Below are 16,452 nucleotides of genomic sequence, written 5' to 3'. Positions count from 1 at the left end.
TTAAGAATAGAGCTATCTCAATTGTGACGTCAGTGCCTAGGTAAAACGTCACGGGCTTAGCTTTGGCAGTGGGCGGCCATGTTTGGTACCGCTTTGGTTCTATGGTCAAATAGGATGGGTGACGTCACACTTAAAGCTTCTGAGATAGATCTATAGGCTGAAAATTAACTAGTGTTAAGCCTAATTTAGTAATTTTAGGCTTAAATGGATTCTAGTCTCATGTTTATGAATATGTTGAAAATTAGCTACTGTTAAGGCTTAAATGTTTAATATCAAACTAATTTGAATACTAAGATATTTTTAATTAGGCTTAGCAACTCTAGAAAACATTTTAATGGTGAAAGGTTAAGGCTTAAATGGTTAACTAATTCGGACCTATCGTAAATTAGGCTTAGCAACTTTAGGAAGTGTTTAACCAATAAATCTAAGCGAAAGACAATAAGAGAAATACTTCACACACATTTTAAAATAATTTTATACATCCACATACACAAATAGTTCGTAAACATATATATATATAGAAACGTTGTTATGGCAACATCAGTTAGGTTGTTATAGTAAACATGTTAATAAATACATAGGACGACCGGACACAACGCAACAAACAATAAAAATTCGATTTCTATTTTTAAATACAAAAATATAAACAAGACACTTCACCAGGAAAAAAAAACATCACAAAACCCGCCCTTACCCTCTTACCCCTCTAAAACAAGTGACATTAATCACATTGACTCCCTAATTTGACCTTTCAACTAAAACCTCTCCAACATAACAACTAACTACATAGATATACTTGTCACGACCTCACCATGAGTAAACTAGGAATATGATGGCATAAGACACGTCCTTCTGCTACCGTATGACTTGGAACCAGGGACAGCGCAACATTTGCGAGGGTAAGGACAATCACCGTCTTCTTGACAGAAAGGTCCCGATGGTCCTTCATTGGTAGAATAACGTGGACAGAAGCCAGGGCGACCTATAACGAAAAAGAGGAGATGTCAGGAACTTGAGGGCATCACGCGGAACAATTCCAAGTGCATAGCTACACGTAATTGATGATAGAGATTGTTGGCAAGAACTCAAACCCAATTTTTCCAGTCTATAGACCTTTTCGAGTAGAATCTTTGGTACTAAACCGACAGCTCTCAATATTCTACGCGGTACCACGTCCTCAACTCTAACCAAGATTAGATAGAGAAAGGTCTGGTACGGTTTTTACCGATATTAAAATTAATTACATCATGGAGGAGAAAGTAAATCGCCTACTAAATTACCAACTGCTTTGTTTCATAATTCTCTAAGACCCGTCCCCCATCCGCGAGTCGTTTTTTTCCGGTAGACTATTATGGAGAGCATGGCTTAGATATTTGATTACAGCGGCCATGCAACGTTCCGTAAAGGATGGTACCGAAGTACAATTGATTCAATGGGAAACCAATTTTGAGTCGAAAATGTATGTAACTTCTGTGACATTTTGTTCAAAGGGACACCGTTTACAATTTATGACTAGATTGTTCGTATTACGGATAACTCCTTAGTTAAATTAGCATTATCTTTCAGTTTCTTAATTAAATCTCAGGGGTCCTCCCTAAAACACTATAATCAAATTGTAAACCCCTTAGGTCAAAATATCATACATTTTCGACTCAAAATTGAATTCCCATAGAACCATCCTTCTGAACTTCGGTCTTATAATTGCCCTCTCTTTTTGGAACCAACAACAAGGTATAAATCATGGGTATAGACATAAGTGGATATGGTATAGATAGATCTTTGAGCGGTCTTAGTTCTAGATGGTTACCTGGTCTTAGATCTCTCTAATAGCTAATCCATTCAGTGTTAGATATGACCAAGGCCTATTTAAACGTTTTTTTTTTTTTTTCATTTACCTAACAATTTAATACGCCTATTACCTAGACCTTATATGTAAGTTTTTACCTAATTTTCCGGCTCTACCACTTTGCGTTCGTAATCTTTCGACTGTATCTTCACACTCCTATTACTCAAGATTGAAAAATGCGACGACTGGGAAATACTTAATTTTAATTCTAATTCTAAGCAGCAGACGCCGATTTTTTTTAACGGAAGAGTAACTTAACCATTCAGGTGGAACTAAAACTCAAACTGTAGTCAATTTTGGTTTTAATTTAAAAAATTTAAGAATTACTTATTCAGGATTATTTTTTATTCCAAATCTTACGAATAAAGGATTTGATTTGATGGTCAGGATTTAGGGTCTAAATTTGCATTAAATTTGAATTTAATTTAACTTAATTTAACGAGGATTTTGTAACCTATTGAAGAGTCGATCTTAAAGGAAAACTTAACTATCACTTTCCTGGGTCACCAATGAACCGTTAAATTTAATAGAGTTCTCAGTAAACCATTATCTTATCTCTTTACATAATCAGTACATGTAAATTAACAATGTTAAAACCATTATAACTAAACCTAAACCCATAATTAATATTCTACGATTGACAACCCTCGTGATACCAATCTTGAAATCGTGGTTACACATCGTACCATTGCGTAATTAGCAACCTTTCACTACTTGTTGAAATCAGGAATACATACATCTAAAAGAAATCATTGAGACCCTGTTTCTACCATGTTATTTCTATGAGGGTTTTTGGGCTGGGCTTGAGAACTTAGTGTCCCTCTCGCCTCCTAATTCTGACGTTTTTTATAAAAACAGGGGGGGGCAGTATCGTCTGCTTGATCTAGGGTTAAGACGGAACATCCGGTATGCAGATCTCAAAAGACTATAGATAGGGCTTCAAAGTTAACAGTCCACCAAACTCAATTTGGTTTGAAGCACTTATCTAACGTTTTTGTTGTCCACATACCGTCTTACGAAGACAAGGTTGTCAAACACGAGGCTCTATTTCACTTTTGAAAAGGTTAGACCTACTATTTACCTTTAACGTCAAGAAATTCAACTAATATGCCCACAAGTACTTACAATTACTTTCGGGTTGTACAACTGGAGGTCTCCAAGACTTTCCTCCTGTAATTCCTCCGGTAGTTGGTGGAGGTCTTTGAGGTAATATATGAATGGTGGGTCCAGGAGGTAGAATTTCAATGGTTGGAATATTTTGAGGTCTCTGAGGTAGTACTTGAATCGTCTGAGGTGGTTGAGGAGGTAGAATTTGAATGGATGGAGGTTGTGGTTGCGGTTGAGGAGGAAGTATTTGAGGTCTTTGAAGCGGCATCGCGTCGATACACCTCGATATTGTTTGACCGGTTATGGGTAGACATTTGGGTCCGTATGGAGTCATGGCGCAACAGGATCGCATACCACATTGAGTAGAATCGTAGCAAGATGGTCCTGGATTGTTCGTCGGGTATAAGGTACCAACTGAACCTCCTGGTGGATACCAACCTCCACCTCCTCCCCCTCCGATACTTTTCCCGCTTTGTGGTACACCCAAATCACCAAACGATCCTCCGAAAGTTCCAAACGGATATTTGGACGCACCTCCTTTACCGCCAAATTTATTAAACTTCCCACCAAATTTTCCACCGATGCCAATGGAACTTCCACCACCTCCTCCTCCAAATCCTCCGTGTCCAATATATGGCATATATATCATAGGAATTCCAATACCACCTCCCATCATGCCTTTCACCCCGGAAAACTTGCTCTTCAATTTAGATTTCAATCCGCTAAGTAATCCACCCTTTTGGTGTCCACCACCACCACCGTGACCTCCGAACCCGGAACCAGTTGGTACCATGACTGGGTATGGTACGTGGATTATATTAGGCCCACCACCTCCACCACCACCCCATGATTTCCCGCCTGTTGGAAAAGGCGGGAAGATAGAAGGTTTAGGTTGTGGGAAAAAGTTGCTTCCAGTACTCGGGTAGACACTGGGGTATCCGAAACCACCTTTCCAGGATTTACCACCTGGGATTACTGGTGAGGGAGGTGGTGGAGGTGGAGGGAATGGGTAAAATCCACCACCCACGGGTTTGCCATCGTTTAAACCGTAAACCTATAAAATTAATTAGCATAATTGTAATTACAATTTAAATACGAGAAAGCGTATGTTAATTCTACTCTAGATTTTTTTTACGATTTTTAAGAATGAAGGGCTGGGTTCGTAATTTATGGAAAAGGTCTATTGGTATTGAATTAAAAAATTTGTTACGCAAACCTAGATTCATATTTAATTTGAAATATATATCTAGAATTTAGTTTCATTTCATTTTACTCTCAATAAAAATTTTTGTACTTGAGGAAGCATTTAACGTTTTCGATTAAGGTTCCTGAAAGTAACGGTCGTTAATTTAACACAGATTAATAAAGGGAACTAATTATGTTTAATAAATTAAGAACATTGTAATAAATTTCCTATTCGATTTTACTGATTTCTAAAACTTTTCAATGAACGCGAGAATTAATTCAAATAATTTTAAAGCTAGACTACTAATTATTGTTAAGACTAATTCTAGACTGTTCTAGCGTTTAAGAAGTTGAAGCAAAAATTTCCTATTTCTTTTCACCGATTTCAAAATTTTATTACAAAGATGAACTTGTTAAGCCTAATTTCAAGAGGTTTAAGCTCGTGTTTCCAAACTATGGATTTGCTACTTAGAGACTTAAAACCCTACCACGATTAAAAATTAACCAAAACCGTCTTACCTGAATAGACACATATCCCAACAGCAGAATCACAACACGACAAACATTGGCTGATGTTTGTATTAAAATCCTTTGACGCGAATTGGTTCGAGGACCCATCAATGAACTTGTACAAGTAGTACCTTCTCTTACGAATGTCGCCATCTCAACTGAAGTCTTCTGACACGAGACTATGCTAGTTAATATACCAGCAGGGGGTGTCCCCGAGAATTAAGACGTACCATCCAATAAGGATATGTATATCACTAGGCTTTTGGCTCAGTTAAAAGACATCGGGGTGTGGGGGGAAACCCGCTAATACATTGGCGCTAATCGTCGCTAAAAGAAGTCAAAAATCTCCGCCCCTACCAGAATCGTTTCGTATAATCTACAGTATGTCGAACTATAGCACTAAAAACACACAAAAAAAAATTCGGAAGGTGTCAGTAGGTCAACGACGTTTAAACTTGCTATATTCGTATCGCGGCAAATATCGAAGAAATTTTTAAATTTATTTTTAAAGAAATCTCATGGGGGCAGCATAATTCTGCCATAAAATATATATTGAAAAGATGTTGAAATGATCTGTGTAATTCGACCCCGTAGCGTGACCTCTCAATTTTGTCTGTGTCTTAAGCCTAAAAAATAGACCTAACTGATCCTAAGTTATTTCTATTTTGGAACGAACGGGAATGAATATCTTAGGCCTACTTTGAATTAGTTGTGAAAGCCTAAATGATCCTAAGTTATTTGAATAGAATTTTCATACAGGAATGTCTTAAGCCTATTTTGACTCAGTTTCTTAATAGGCCTAACTGATCCGAAGTTATTTGATTTTTACAAAAGAGGGGGGGGGGGATAAATGTCTTAAGCCTAGTTTGAATCAGTTTCGCAAGCCTAACTAGGTCTAACTATGTGTTGATCCAAAGTTACGATTTACAGAATTTCCAGTATATAGATGTCTAGATTCAGAGGAGAATGTCTTAAGCCTATTTTTGAATCTGGCCTACTACAGCAAAGGAAGATATAGTGACAAAATGACGTCATTATATCAACAGGCTGTATCTCTTACTTCCTGCATTTTCAAAAAAAAACCACCCTTTTAACAAATAATAGTCTTGGATTTGTTTAAGAAATGGGTTAAAGATAAAGAAAGTAGCGTATAATTGCTAAATTTCTCGGTGTATATACGATATAATTCATATATCTATGAATTGCTATTATACTTTAAAAAAGAAGCTCCTCAATTTATAATTTATGCGAAGGAAACAAAAATACTTTTGTTTCTCAGTAAAAAAACCCAAATGTAAATCAAACAACAATTAGAGCAAAGACAGAATTTAAGTTAATTAGGGTTCTCTTAACTCCCACTTCTGTCGAACTACCGAGAATCTGAAAAAGCAAAGTAGGACAAGTCTAGAAACAATCCGGAAATATATGTATTAAGTGTTCACTAATTTACAATAAATATTTTTAAAATTAACATAAGACAATAAAAGTCAATTGATATACCTTAATTCTTTAGAAAGAAAAAAAGAAATACGGGAATAATAACACACTATGAACCCATATCACTGCTTTGTTTCAGGGTCAATGGGTTAGATTTTTTTCGAGGTTATAACTTAACGGAGAATGAATTGGAATACCAGCCAGCCTGCCAGGTATCACCATGGGGGTGATTGTGAGGTTTTTACCAGTGTATTTTTTCCTAAACTGTGTAATACCTGGAATGGAATTTCGATGTAACACCTATTGGCTGTGATTGTAAAGTTCAATTGAAGCGTGTACCGACCATTTTGGAAGTTTACAAGTGCTTGGGGTTTATGAATGAATGTATTTCTAATAAATGATATGATAATTATAAGTATGACTATGATCTAACCTCAATTATCTAATGAATTAGTCTGGCATACGAGGAAGGTTGGTTCTGTTTTTAAATTGATTTATTTATAAGTAGTTTCTAAAACTTATTCTGTAAATTGATGAAATGAAAATTCCATGATCAAGACATAATTAGGCCTAATTTTTAGGCTTAAGAAACTAATTCAAAGTGGGCTTAAGGCATTCATCCATTCCCGTCTGTAAATTGAAATAACTTGGAATCAACTAGACCTATTTTATTCAAACTAGGCTTAAGATATTTTCCCAGATCCAAACAGTGCGAAAGGGATGGGTCTGTTTGTTGGATTTCGGCCTTTAAACACCGAGTTTTCTTTCATACTTCGAGCTAAGATCCTACCTCTACCGGAAACTTCCAAATCTTTGTCCACAAAAAGTCGAATCCTGTTACGAATTAACCACCAACTAAATATTTGGTGGTAGGACCCCAAAAGGTATTCATTCTTTACTTGGCCTATTTTAGATTTCTCTGTCTCCCTCAACAAACAGAAGCCGACAATCCAAGTACAAGTCAATTCCACAAGGATCAGAAAATCAATCCTAGTCAACGCCCGATGAGAGCTAAGAATTCTTAAGAGCGTTGTTGAAATGTTCTGATGGTATATTAAGATTTTAAAATACTTCTCTCTCCTTCAAAACTAAAGTTCTTTTTTCTTTCCAGATGTTTGTGGGTCGACCACCTTTTCCCCAACTTCACCTTGGAAAGGATGCTTGGAACGTTTTAAGCTCAAAAGTCAATAGAAAACGTAGTGTAGGATTTAATAGGTTTCTCTGAAACGCCAGCAAGAGACTATTCCATTAATTCCAATAGAGAAGCAGACACCATAGGGACGGGGGAGATCACCTTCACCCGCGCCATGAAGCACCGCTAGAGGCAGGGCGTGTCGGCTAGCCTCCCTCCGCTTGTGGTGTACGGGGGTGAACTCCGTCTGGTGTTACCTCTTGGTTGGCGCCAAGGGGAAATAACCTAAGAGAGGGCGGCCTCCCGCCTGTTTGTTGGTTTCTCTGTTAGTAATTAATGGAAAAGTCTATACCAAGAGAAGATGTCTTTAAATGTTTTAGGGTACAAATACATTTAGGAATTTTTGATCCTCGCCCTTTTATATTCCTAACGGGTAATTAAGAACAGGAAAAGGGGAAGCTAAGTTAAATTTTCTTATGTTTAACATCTCCACCAAAAAATGGGGTTTAAATCTCGCTATAGTCGGGTCAGCAGGCAAAATACTTCGGCGTAGGGATACGGTGTAGTAAAATACGTAGGTAAAATGTAGTCTCTGACGAGTAAATCTGATTGTAACCCAAAATCAAATGGGGTGAAAAATACACACAGTTTTATGATATGTCATAGTGTCAATAGGGTTAGGGTATATTTTGTCTTAACTCTTTTCTTTTTTCAAATTTTCGCTGATTCACGCTTATTTTTACCGTACTTGGCCTTCATTTTAAGGATGTTTTCAAAAATAATTAACTATAATAACGTATTGTTATCAAATTATTTATTAATTAAAATTGTCAATTAAAATCAAAACTACTCGACTGGTTTTTTGGAGAGCGGAAGTTTACCCTTTTCTTTTATAATATCTAGCATTTGCTCACACTTTTGCCATAATATCTTTCCATTTTCTGGTGACGCTGCCTTAGCCGCAATCCAATCAGGTTTGCAATCTACAAAGTACTTCCCATTGACGCTTTCTACTTCCTCGGAAACGGCCAAGTATATCACCGGTTGCGCTCCCTGAGCAGCGGACTTGGCGAACCAGTACAGGCAGGGTATGATGACGTATTTGGTGTACCAATGTCCATTGCGAGCGATGGATGTATAAACCGCACCTGGATGAACTGCGTTTGAGGTAACATTGGTACCCTCTAATCGACGGGACAGTTCCAGGGCGTGTAAGAGGTTAAGTAACTTAGAGGTGCAATATTGCCAATAAGGATCGCGGTATTGTTTCTCCAAGTTGAGATTGTTAAAGTCAAGGGGAGCCCAGATATGGGTGACGGACGACACAATGACCACGCGGGCATTTCCGGTTTGTTTCATTAAGTCCAATAATAAGTTGACCAATTGAAAGTGACCTAAATGGTTACTAGCGAACTGGATTTCGGTGTTTTCCTCAGTTAGGGTTCGTTCATTACCTTACAACAAATGTATGGTTTAAAAGACTGTCATATAATTAGCCATAACACATTTAGAACATACCAGGAGGTGGGCTCATGCCGGCATTGCAAATCAAAACATCCAATCTGTTTTCTTGATCCAAAAAGTCTTTGACGAAACTCCGCACGGATTTATTTAGACTCAAGTTCAGCATTCGTACATGGACATCGTTATTCCCGCTATATTTGATGACCTTTATCTTCGCCGCGTTTCCGCGGTCAAGGTTACGACATGCCATAATAACTTTGGCACCACGTGATGCCAAATCCTTTGAAGTTTCGAAACCAATCCCAGAGTTGGCTCCAGTTACAATTACCGTTTTGCCTGATTAACATAATTAGGTTAAGCTTTGATTGATGAACGAATAATTAGTTGAAAGGATGTAAATTATAATAATAATTACCATCAAGTCTTCGTTTACTGTGACATCTACCTTCGCAAATCTTTAAGTAAATTTTTAAAGTAATCAACGCCAAGATTATCGCGTATAGAAGATATAGCATCATTTAATCTGCGAAATGAAAGTGCGTTGTAGAGAGACTTGGACAAAATTGCGAGTGAAATCATGCGTTTTCAGTTTTCACAATGCTTGGATTTACCCAAAGATTTTCGCAACTTTACAAAATAAAATTTACCGCTCTTCTCTAGTCTCTACCCTCCCAAGTTAAATCTCTAAAATAGGTTATACGCGGTGTTCAACCGTAAAACAAACGAGTTTCGCCCGTCAACTTCAAGAAGACGAAACCGCGAGAAAGCTTTACTAGAAATTGAACATAACATAAACAGGACTGCAAACAATAAGTACAAGTTTTCTTTTTTTAGTCTTCTGTGTGTCATTGACCTCAAATATTCAACTTAACACTTTGATAAATAGTAAATTTATAAATTTGGTTTGTACTCTTGAAAGATGATGAATGTGTTTTATCTGGTGTAAACAATTTAATTGTCTTATATATATCAGATTTTTTTAGACTTTATACAGTCCGTAGGTCAATTAAAAACTGTTTGAATACAAACCCGTTATCTTGACTTTGAATAAATATTTTTAATTTTTTATATAAAATAATTTTTTTGTAAAAAATTTAATTATTTAATTAAAATTAAAATAATATGCTTATTATATTTTTGATCAATAGACCAATTCGATGTAAGAGAAAAATAAACCGGGGGGGGGGGGGTATGAGACTTTGCCTTCCATCTCGCTTTTTGGCGCCTGCGCTGTAGTCTCTTTGTGTGGCGAGAGTGGCAGAGACGGGAAGTATCAACCCCATTGTATGTAAGGGTTGCCTACCCCCTTTTTTTTATCCAAAAGGTCTATAGATGGTTATCACTATAGGGAGCTAACAACTGCCTAGGGGGAAGAGATAGTCTGACGTCACTCAGCCCCTCTCTGGTTGGCGCGTAGAATACTGTTTCCAATCATTAGGGGGGGGATGAAACTCCAGTAAGAGATAGAAGGGTGTGACGTTTCAGGGTCAGTACTGTTAGCTCCCTATAGGCACCAGAGAAAAAGTCCTACCCTCTCTCACTTATATTTAATCAAGTACTCTTACTAAAGTATTCTCTTGTCCCAAGAATGGTCTGGGGGAACACCCCCCCCCCACACACACACCCACCCACCCACACACCCAGTCTAGAAATGATAGCATAAGGCCCAGCTACTAAAACAGATTCCAACAACAATATGAACGCAAAACAAAACACAACACATTTAAATTAACCAAATTCTTTATTTGGAACTATTTGTCATATTATATGTAGATGGTAATTAACCAATCAACTTCTACAAAATAAATGGGTAACAAGCATTAGTAACACAGTTCAAATTCATTTTCATTTTTAATAAAATAAAAGCTAGGGCCATGGTGGCTTTTCATCAGGGGCGTAAGGCCTTCCATATAGTTTACTTTTGCCCCTGAAGTCCGTCATTCGAAGGGTTTCAAGACGGTCTAAGTAATTGCCAATGGCAGCAGCAATGAATGGTATAGTAATCATAACCAAAACTCTCCCTTCAGGAATCGAAGGCATTACTAAAAAGACGCCACAAATTTTAAAGCTCTCTCAAATATAAATATGTATTGGTTTAAAGCGTACTTGTACTTGTAGTGATGGATTGGCTTCAAGAACTTTAAGCTTAGCTGCTTTGAAACGTAATGTTCTAGTATAATCAGCGTAGATGGACCAAATTGTTATGGTTGGGAATAAAATGACCAGTTTATAACGATTTACGCCTCTGAGAGCTAACTTAATATTCATAGCATGATACAGACCTGAAAATAACCCAATTTTTAAGTTAAAATGCGATTATATTTAATAGGGAGCTAACAGTTCTGACCCTGAAACGTCACACCCTTCTATCTCTTACTGGAGTTTCATCCCCCTAACGGTTGGAAACAGTATTCTACGCGCAAAAATGCCAACCAGAGAGGGGCTGCGTGACGTCAGACTATCTCTTCCCCCTAGCCAGTTGTTAGCTCCCTATTAGAAATTAATTAAAACATTGCCTAACGATATTATGCTAAAGTAGCCAAGGCTTAACATAACATTGAATTAAATTCATTTTTCTACTGATTTCGCTCAATACTAACTTATATCCCGTTTAGCGAAAAATTTTAAGACAATAATGAATCGATTTAATTAAAACATAAATAACAATAACCCATAATTAAAAGATAATATCCAATTAAGCTTACGTTTATCTGTACAGTGTAAATCGACTCAAATGACCTTTTACCTCCCGTTTTTCCAATAGAGGGCGATACTAGGCGGGAAGCAGCAAACTATGACGTCATCCTGCGCGAGATTCAATATTTCCCGCTTAAACCTCTATAAGGAAACAGCACCTCTCTAGGTTTGATTGTATTAAGCTCTATGGGTAAACTACTTGAACTGCTAACATAGCATAAAATTTCTTTTCAACTCAGAAAATCAAGGCTTTTAAAACTTCAGTTGTTTTTTTTTTATCTTTTATTTAAAAAATAAGCGTGATAAGACACCATATAAAATAGGAAAACATAAGTGAGAAAGATTTAAGCCTAATTATTTTAAATAAAGTTCGTTGGCGTAAAAATGGACTAGAAAATTTAAATATTGTTCCTAAAATGTATGTAAGTATTTCCTCTTCACACGTAGCTCATGAAATATATTGCGCAAAACAACCCGAAAGCTGCCGGAAATAGAAATCTTGATACTCGATCAATATTGAGGACCAGTTTCTCGACTCTGATCCCCTTTTTCGAATCACGATCGCCCTAAACAAAGGCTTAAAGTTAAGTCTAATTCAAAGTCAATTAAAGAACGAAAATTCTTACAACTTTGCAGCAAGTTTGAATGCCTATGATGATCGTATACTCTATTAGTGTTAAGAAGACAAAAGCTATGCATCCTATGATCCAAACATTAATCGCCATAATGTAAGATACACTTGGCATATTAATTGTATATTGCAACGTCACTATCGTCAAAGTAGACGTCACAGAAAGACTAATACGAGCTGGATGAGCAGATGCCGGAACCCAAAAACTGAGACAAGACTTTTGAAAAAGATAAAATTGTTATAAATCTTCAAACGTCTTAATTGACAAGGCTTAACACATACCATGAAAACAACAAGAATACTTGGAACATAACGATTGAGCAAAAAGTACCCTAGACGTCGACTAAGTTGAACTTTCCCAACAATACAAGAAAATGTACCTAATAAAACACATTAAAATTAATAAAACTTAACCTTTAGTCCTAACCTAAGACTTGGCTCACGTACCAATATCGTACTTCCTTGTACAAGTGCCACTAGAATTACCCACAACATCAAACTGGGGTAACAAGATATGTTTGGTCAATTCAAAAGACTTCCATTGTAAATCAACAACGTCATTTGTATGTTGAACTAAAATACATGGTTCGTGAATTGGCGAACTCTGACGAAACTTATTATTCATGACTTACGACTCATGATGCTTATTTCGCACTCTTGTTGGTCATGAGGATAATTTCTCATGTCCATCATACAATTTAGCTTCAAACCCAGTCTAGAAAAGTCGATAACGGCTAAGTACTTAGTAAGTAATTGTATGTGGTGTTAAAAATTACCTCGAGGCCAGGAACACTGTGCTGTCATTGTACAAAATAAAGTAGGTATAAGGGATGATTATATCGTGTAGTTTACCATCCCGGGAATTCTTGAAATAAGTATCAGGAGTCCATATATCTTTTGTCCATTTATTGTCCAATACAACCTTCCCTTCTTTCTGGTATTTATCAGGTAAGGTCAGTCTTGTATCCTTCCAAAATTGATGGAAGAAGATATCCATATCATAAGACTAGAAAGAAATTTATTGGTTAGTTAATTAATTAAGTTTAATTACGTTTAAATATCTTAATTACCAGTTCTTTCTCGTCGACGTTTCTCATTGTAAGTACCGATACTTTAATATCAACGGTAACAGGATTATCTAGAATTTTAATCATTAATAATTAAAATTATTCAAAATGAGCTACGACTCAAAGTATTTAGGTCATCATGACCTTGACTTACCTCCATCACGTGGTGGTTTCATTTTATCATAATTTTTGGGTATTAAATTCCCAACTCTAACTGGTTCATCAAAATTATCATCTTTGCTGCTAAATATTAATTAAAATTAATTGTAATTAACTAACTATTTAAATAAATAACTAAATTATAAAAAAGAAACTCACTTAACAGACGTGTTTTCAACTTTGGCATATACTTGACCGCAATACCATACGAAGACAGACAATTTCAATAAATTTAAGTACATGGCCGTTTGCTAAAGGGGGATGATTTTTTTTTCACAAACCTAGGAAAGTAATTAAAAATTCTTTTAAAACTTGTTCTAACTTCTGGAAACCAAGACGTTCCGTTAGTAACTGAGAAAGATATCTGATAGACTGGCTAAGTTTCCAAGCAATCTTATTAGCGACCCTGAAATAAGCTAAAGTCATTTCTTTCTAAAGAAGTTGCAAATTTGTTTATTTTATTCGGTTTTTTTTTTATTTTAGCAAGAGATTGGATCTACGGAGTGATTTATGTCAACTCTTTTCGCAAGTTGAACTTCGTCCCAAGTCAATTTACAATGCACTTAAAGCTAAAACTATCCTATTTTAACAGTGTTTTCGAATTAAACGACTGCAAACTTACACGGGGTAAAAGTATAGGATTTTACGTTCAAAACACTTTCTTTTCGATAGACATATACAATTTGTAAACATTATTTTTTAAAACAGTGAAACTTATTTTATTGAAAGATAAAGAGGTAACCGCAAATTTTCAGGGTGAATTTGTAATGAAGAGGGATTTTTTTCTTTTTTGGTTTATGCTCATAGTTTAAAAATATCTCTGGGATCAGATAGGAGAAGCGTGGAGTCACTCGTTGCAATTTTAATGTGAAATTTAATTTAGAAACAGCAGGATTATATCTCAAGGAGTGTCAGTGGATTTACGTCGTAAAAATATTACCGTAAATATTGGGGTCGCTTATTATAAACTTTCCCAGACTTACTGTGACTCTACGTGTTTTAAAGAAAATACTTTATATAGATTTATATTTCGAGAGAAGGGAAATTCCATTAAAATCACGAGACATTCGATTTAGTCTCGAGAAAATCAATTCAAATCGCGAGAAATTCAATAAAAATGGCAAGAAATTCGATTTAGTCTCGAGAAATTCGATAAAAACCGCGAGAAATTCTATATTAATCGCGAGAAATTCAATATAAATCGGGAGAAATTCGATAAAAAGCGCGAGAAATTCAATAAAAAGCGCGAGAAATTCAATAAAAAGCGCGAGAAATTCAATAAAAAGCGCGAGAAATTCAATAAAAAGCGCGAGAAATTCAATAAAAAGCGCGAGAAATTCAATAAAAGCACGAGAAATTCAATAAAAGCACGAGAAATTCAATAAAAGCACGAGAAATTAAATTAAAAGAGCGAGAAATTAGATTCAAATCCCGAAAAATTCAATAAAAATCACGATAAATTCAATTTATATCATGAGCAACTCAATAAAAGTCTAGAGAAATTCAATAAAATCAAATCAAATAAAATAAATAACATTAAAAAATCAATGTACTTACTCTCACGTACTTGACACTAACTTATCTATCATATTTCGCGTAAACATACATAAAATACTTAAATTTTAAACTAAATAACTACACCGCGGTACTTAACTTTAAACCCGGACCTTAATTACAGAAAATAATCAAGGAAAAATATCTGAAACTTTCCATTCCAATCGAGGGACCATCGTTATTTTCTTTACTTAAAATTTCCCAACCATGCCATACTAAGGCAGGAAAGGAGCTAGAGCCCAGCCTATTGACTCCGCAGACGGAACATATAGTAGCGGTATGCGCTTACACATAAAAGAAAGAAAAAAAAATTGCATCGTATCATTGCGGATAACGATTAAAATACCGAGGGTAACAATTAACTAATGAAACCCCGTAGTATTGAACCGTTTTATAACATAGGCTAGATTAAAACGGTCTGCCATTTCCACAGAAATAATCCCGTAATATACCTAAACCCTTTAACGAGGTATGAATTTTAATTTAACGCTATACTAGAAGTGAAGTAAATTAAAATGAAGTAAAACATTAATTTAAGGCAATTTATTCCGTATTTCAATCCATAATAACCAAAAAAGCTATACACAGTTTCATAAGTTCATAAGATATGTTCCTCCATAAGTTTGTCACTGGTTACAAACTGGAGCTCGTCATGAAGTGACTTAGGTCATAGATTCGAGGTAAAGCGACGCCTGGTGAGGCGCTGTCAAAGGCTTAGTTTCAGACAAAATAGGTATGAAGATGGAAGTCCTGCAAAACTAACCACCGAGTGTATTACTTCAATTCTCACTTGTCGTTCTGTTAGAACTAGCTCGAGCTGTAAGTCTCTAGCATTACTAATTTTATGTAGTGTCATACTTATGGATGGAACATAGCTTATAAACTTATGATAGTTTTCAGAATAGGATGTTTGATACCATTTACACGAGCAGGAGGCCACGCTTCTTGGCACTGCACTTAGTCCACCAAATAGCCAGACATCCTGGTGTAAATGGTATCAATCCTCCATATCCTGAAATCTATAGCTATACTTCAATTTCATAGACTTTTACCGCAATGCTCACACGAAGTCCAAACGTTAATTTCGTTTACATTTTCAGCCGTTTTCTCGTTTAGCAATAAAAGGTTCATGAGTTACTTGAGGCGTTAGACGTTAGTTTTAGCTAGAATTCCGAAACTGCCTTTTGGTTTTAATCACAAGAAATTGTAGAGTTTTATATTGGCACGCTATGAAACTAGTGCATTACGTGGAATATTATAAAGCAATCATGGTATAGTTATTAACCCTTTTTGGGGTCTTTTCCGTTCTATATTTCAAGAATTTCGTCTAATTAAACAACTCTCTGGAGAAAGAATAGAGATTAAATTTGGGACCAAAACACTGGAAAAGGCTAAGGTACGTTTTCCGCCTGTTCTTCGTGATTAGTTGACCCTTATAAAGTTTGATATGGTAAACATATTTGTGATTGTGCTTTAAGAGTTAGTCGCGTTGCTATGACAACGTATGATGTGGAAACTTGCACATCGTGTTTGTGTTTGGACGCAGTACATGATCAACTTCAATTTGTTTCGTATTACAAAGGGAAGGTTTAACGCTATCTGGTAAATATTATAAACCATAAAACCATAAGTTTATAAGATATGTTCCTACCATAAGTATGAC

The 16,452-nt window shown here is 36.0% G+C and overlaps 3 protein-coding genes across 7 annotated transcripts; all 3 read right to left on the bottom strand.

The window, feature by feature from the left end:
* Positions 1 to 389: 389 nt before the first annotated feature.
* On the bottom strand, positions 390 to 7,881 carry LOC149691897 (uncharacterized). The gene is made up of 3 exons (XM_089869364.1): positions 4,658 to 7,881; positions 2,972 to 4,007; positions 390 to 982 (listed from the first exon to the last, which is right to left on the bottom strand). The coding sequence occupies exons 1-3, from the start codon at positions 4,799 to 4,801 to the stop codon at positions 822 to 824; spliced, it is 1,341 nt and encodes a 446-aa protein (XP_089725490.1). The 5' UTR covers positions 4,802 to 7,881; the 3' UTR covers positions 390 to 821.
* A 133-nt stretch (positions 7,882 to 8,014) lies between these two features.
* Positions 8,015 to 11,468, bottom strand: LOC149691896 (retinol dehydrogenase 12-like). 4 transcript variants are annotated; one of them, XM_089869366.1, is made up of 4 exons: positions 11,387 to 11,439; positions 9,097 to 9,204; positions 8,736 to 9,017; positions 8,015 to 8,671 (listed from the first exon to the last, which is right to left on the bottom strand). In XM_089869366.1, the coding sequence occupies exons 2-4, from the start codon at positions 9,197 to 9,199 to the stop codon at positions 8,064 to 8,066; spliced, it is 993 nt and encodes a 330-aa protein (XP_089725492.1). In that variant the 5' UTR covers positions 9,200 to 9,204; positions 11,387 to 11,439; the 3' UTR covers positions 8,015 to 8,063. The 4 variants fall into 4 exon arrangements, 3 of the variants coding, with proteins under 3 accessions (XP_089725492.1, XP_089725493.1, XP_089725491.1); XM_089869367.1 differs by lacking the exon at positions 11,387 to 11,439 and adding an exon at positions 9,329 to 9,840; XM_089869365.1 differs by lacking the exon at positions 11,387 to 11,439 and adding an exon at positions 9,293 to 9,839.
* A 186-nt stretch (positions 11,469 to 11,654) lies between these two features.
* LOC149691895 (gamma-aminobutyric acid receptor subunit beta-2-like) lies at positions 11,655 to 16,272 on the bottom strand. 2 transcript variants are annotated; one of them, XM_089869363.1, is made up of 9 exons: positions 13,395 to 16,272; positions 13,231 to 13,316; positions 13,080 to 13,147; positions 12,786 to 13,015; positions 12,642 to 12,724; positions 12,457 to 12,582; positions 12,292 to 12,389; positions 12,005 to 12,226; positions 11,655 to 11,944 (listed from the first exon to the last, which is right to left on the bottom strand). In XM_089869363.1, the coding sequence occupies exons 1-9, from the start codon at positions 13,475 to 13,477 to the stop codon at positions 11,816 to 11,818; spliced, it is 1,125 nt and encodes a 374-aa protein (XP_089725489.1). In that variant the 5' UTR covers positions 13,478 to 16,272; the 3' UTR covers positions 11,655 to 11,815. The 2 variants fall into 2 exon arrangements, with proteins under 2 accessions (XP_089725489.1, XP_089725488.1); XM_089869362.1 differs by having other exon boundaries at positions 13,231 to 13,319; positions 13,395 to 16,271.
* Between the last annotated feature and the right edge of the window lie 180 nt (positions 16,273 to 16,452).

Source organism: Phalangium opilio, unplaced genomic scaffold (genome assembly GCF_054372755.1).
Source record: "Phalangium opilio isolate 3A_F unplaced genomic scaffold, DU_Popi_V2 ptg000025l_1, whole genome shotgun sequence".
Taxonomy (NCBI): Eukaryota; Metazoa; Arthropoda; class Arachnida; order Opiliones; family Phalangiidae; genus Phalangium; species Phalangium opilio.
Note: the sequence above shows the minus strand (reverse complement) of the source record. Positions and strands in the feature narration are given on the sequence as shown.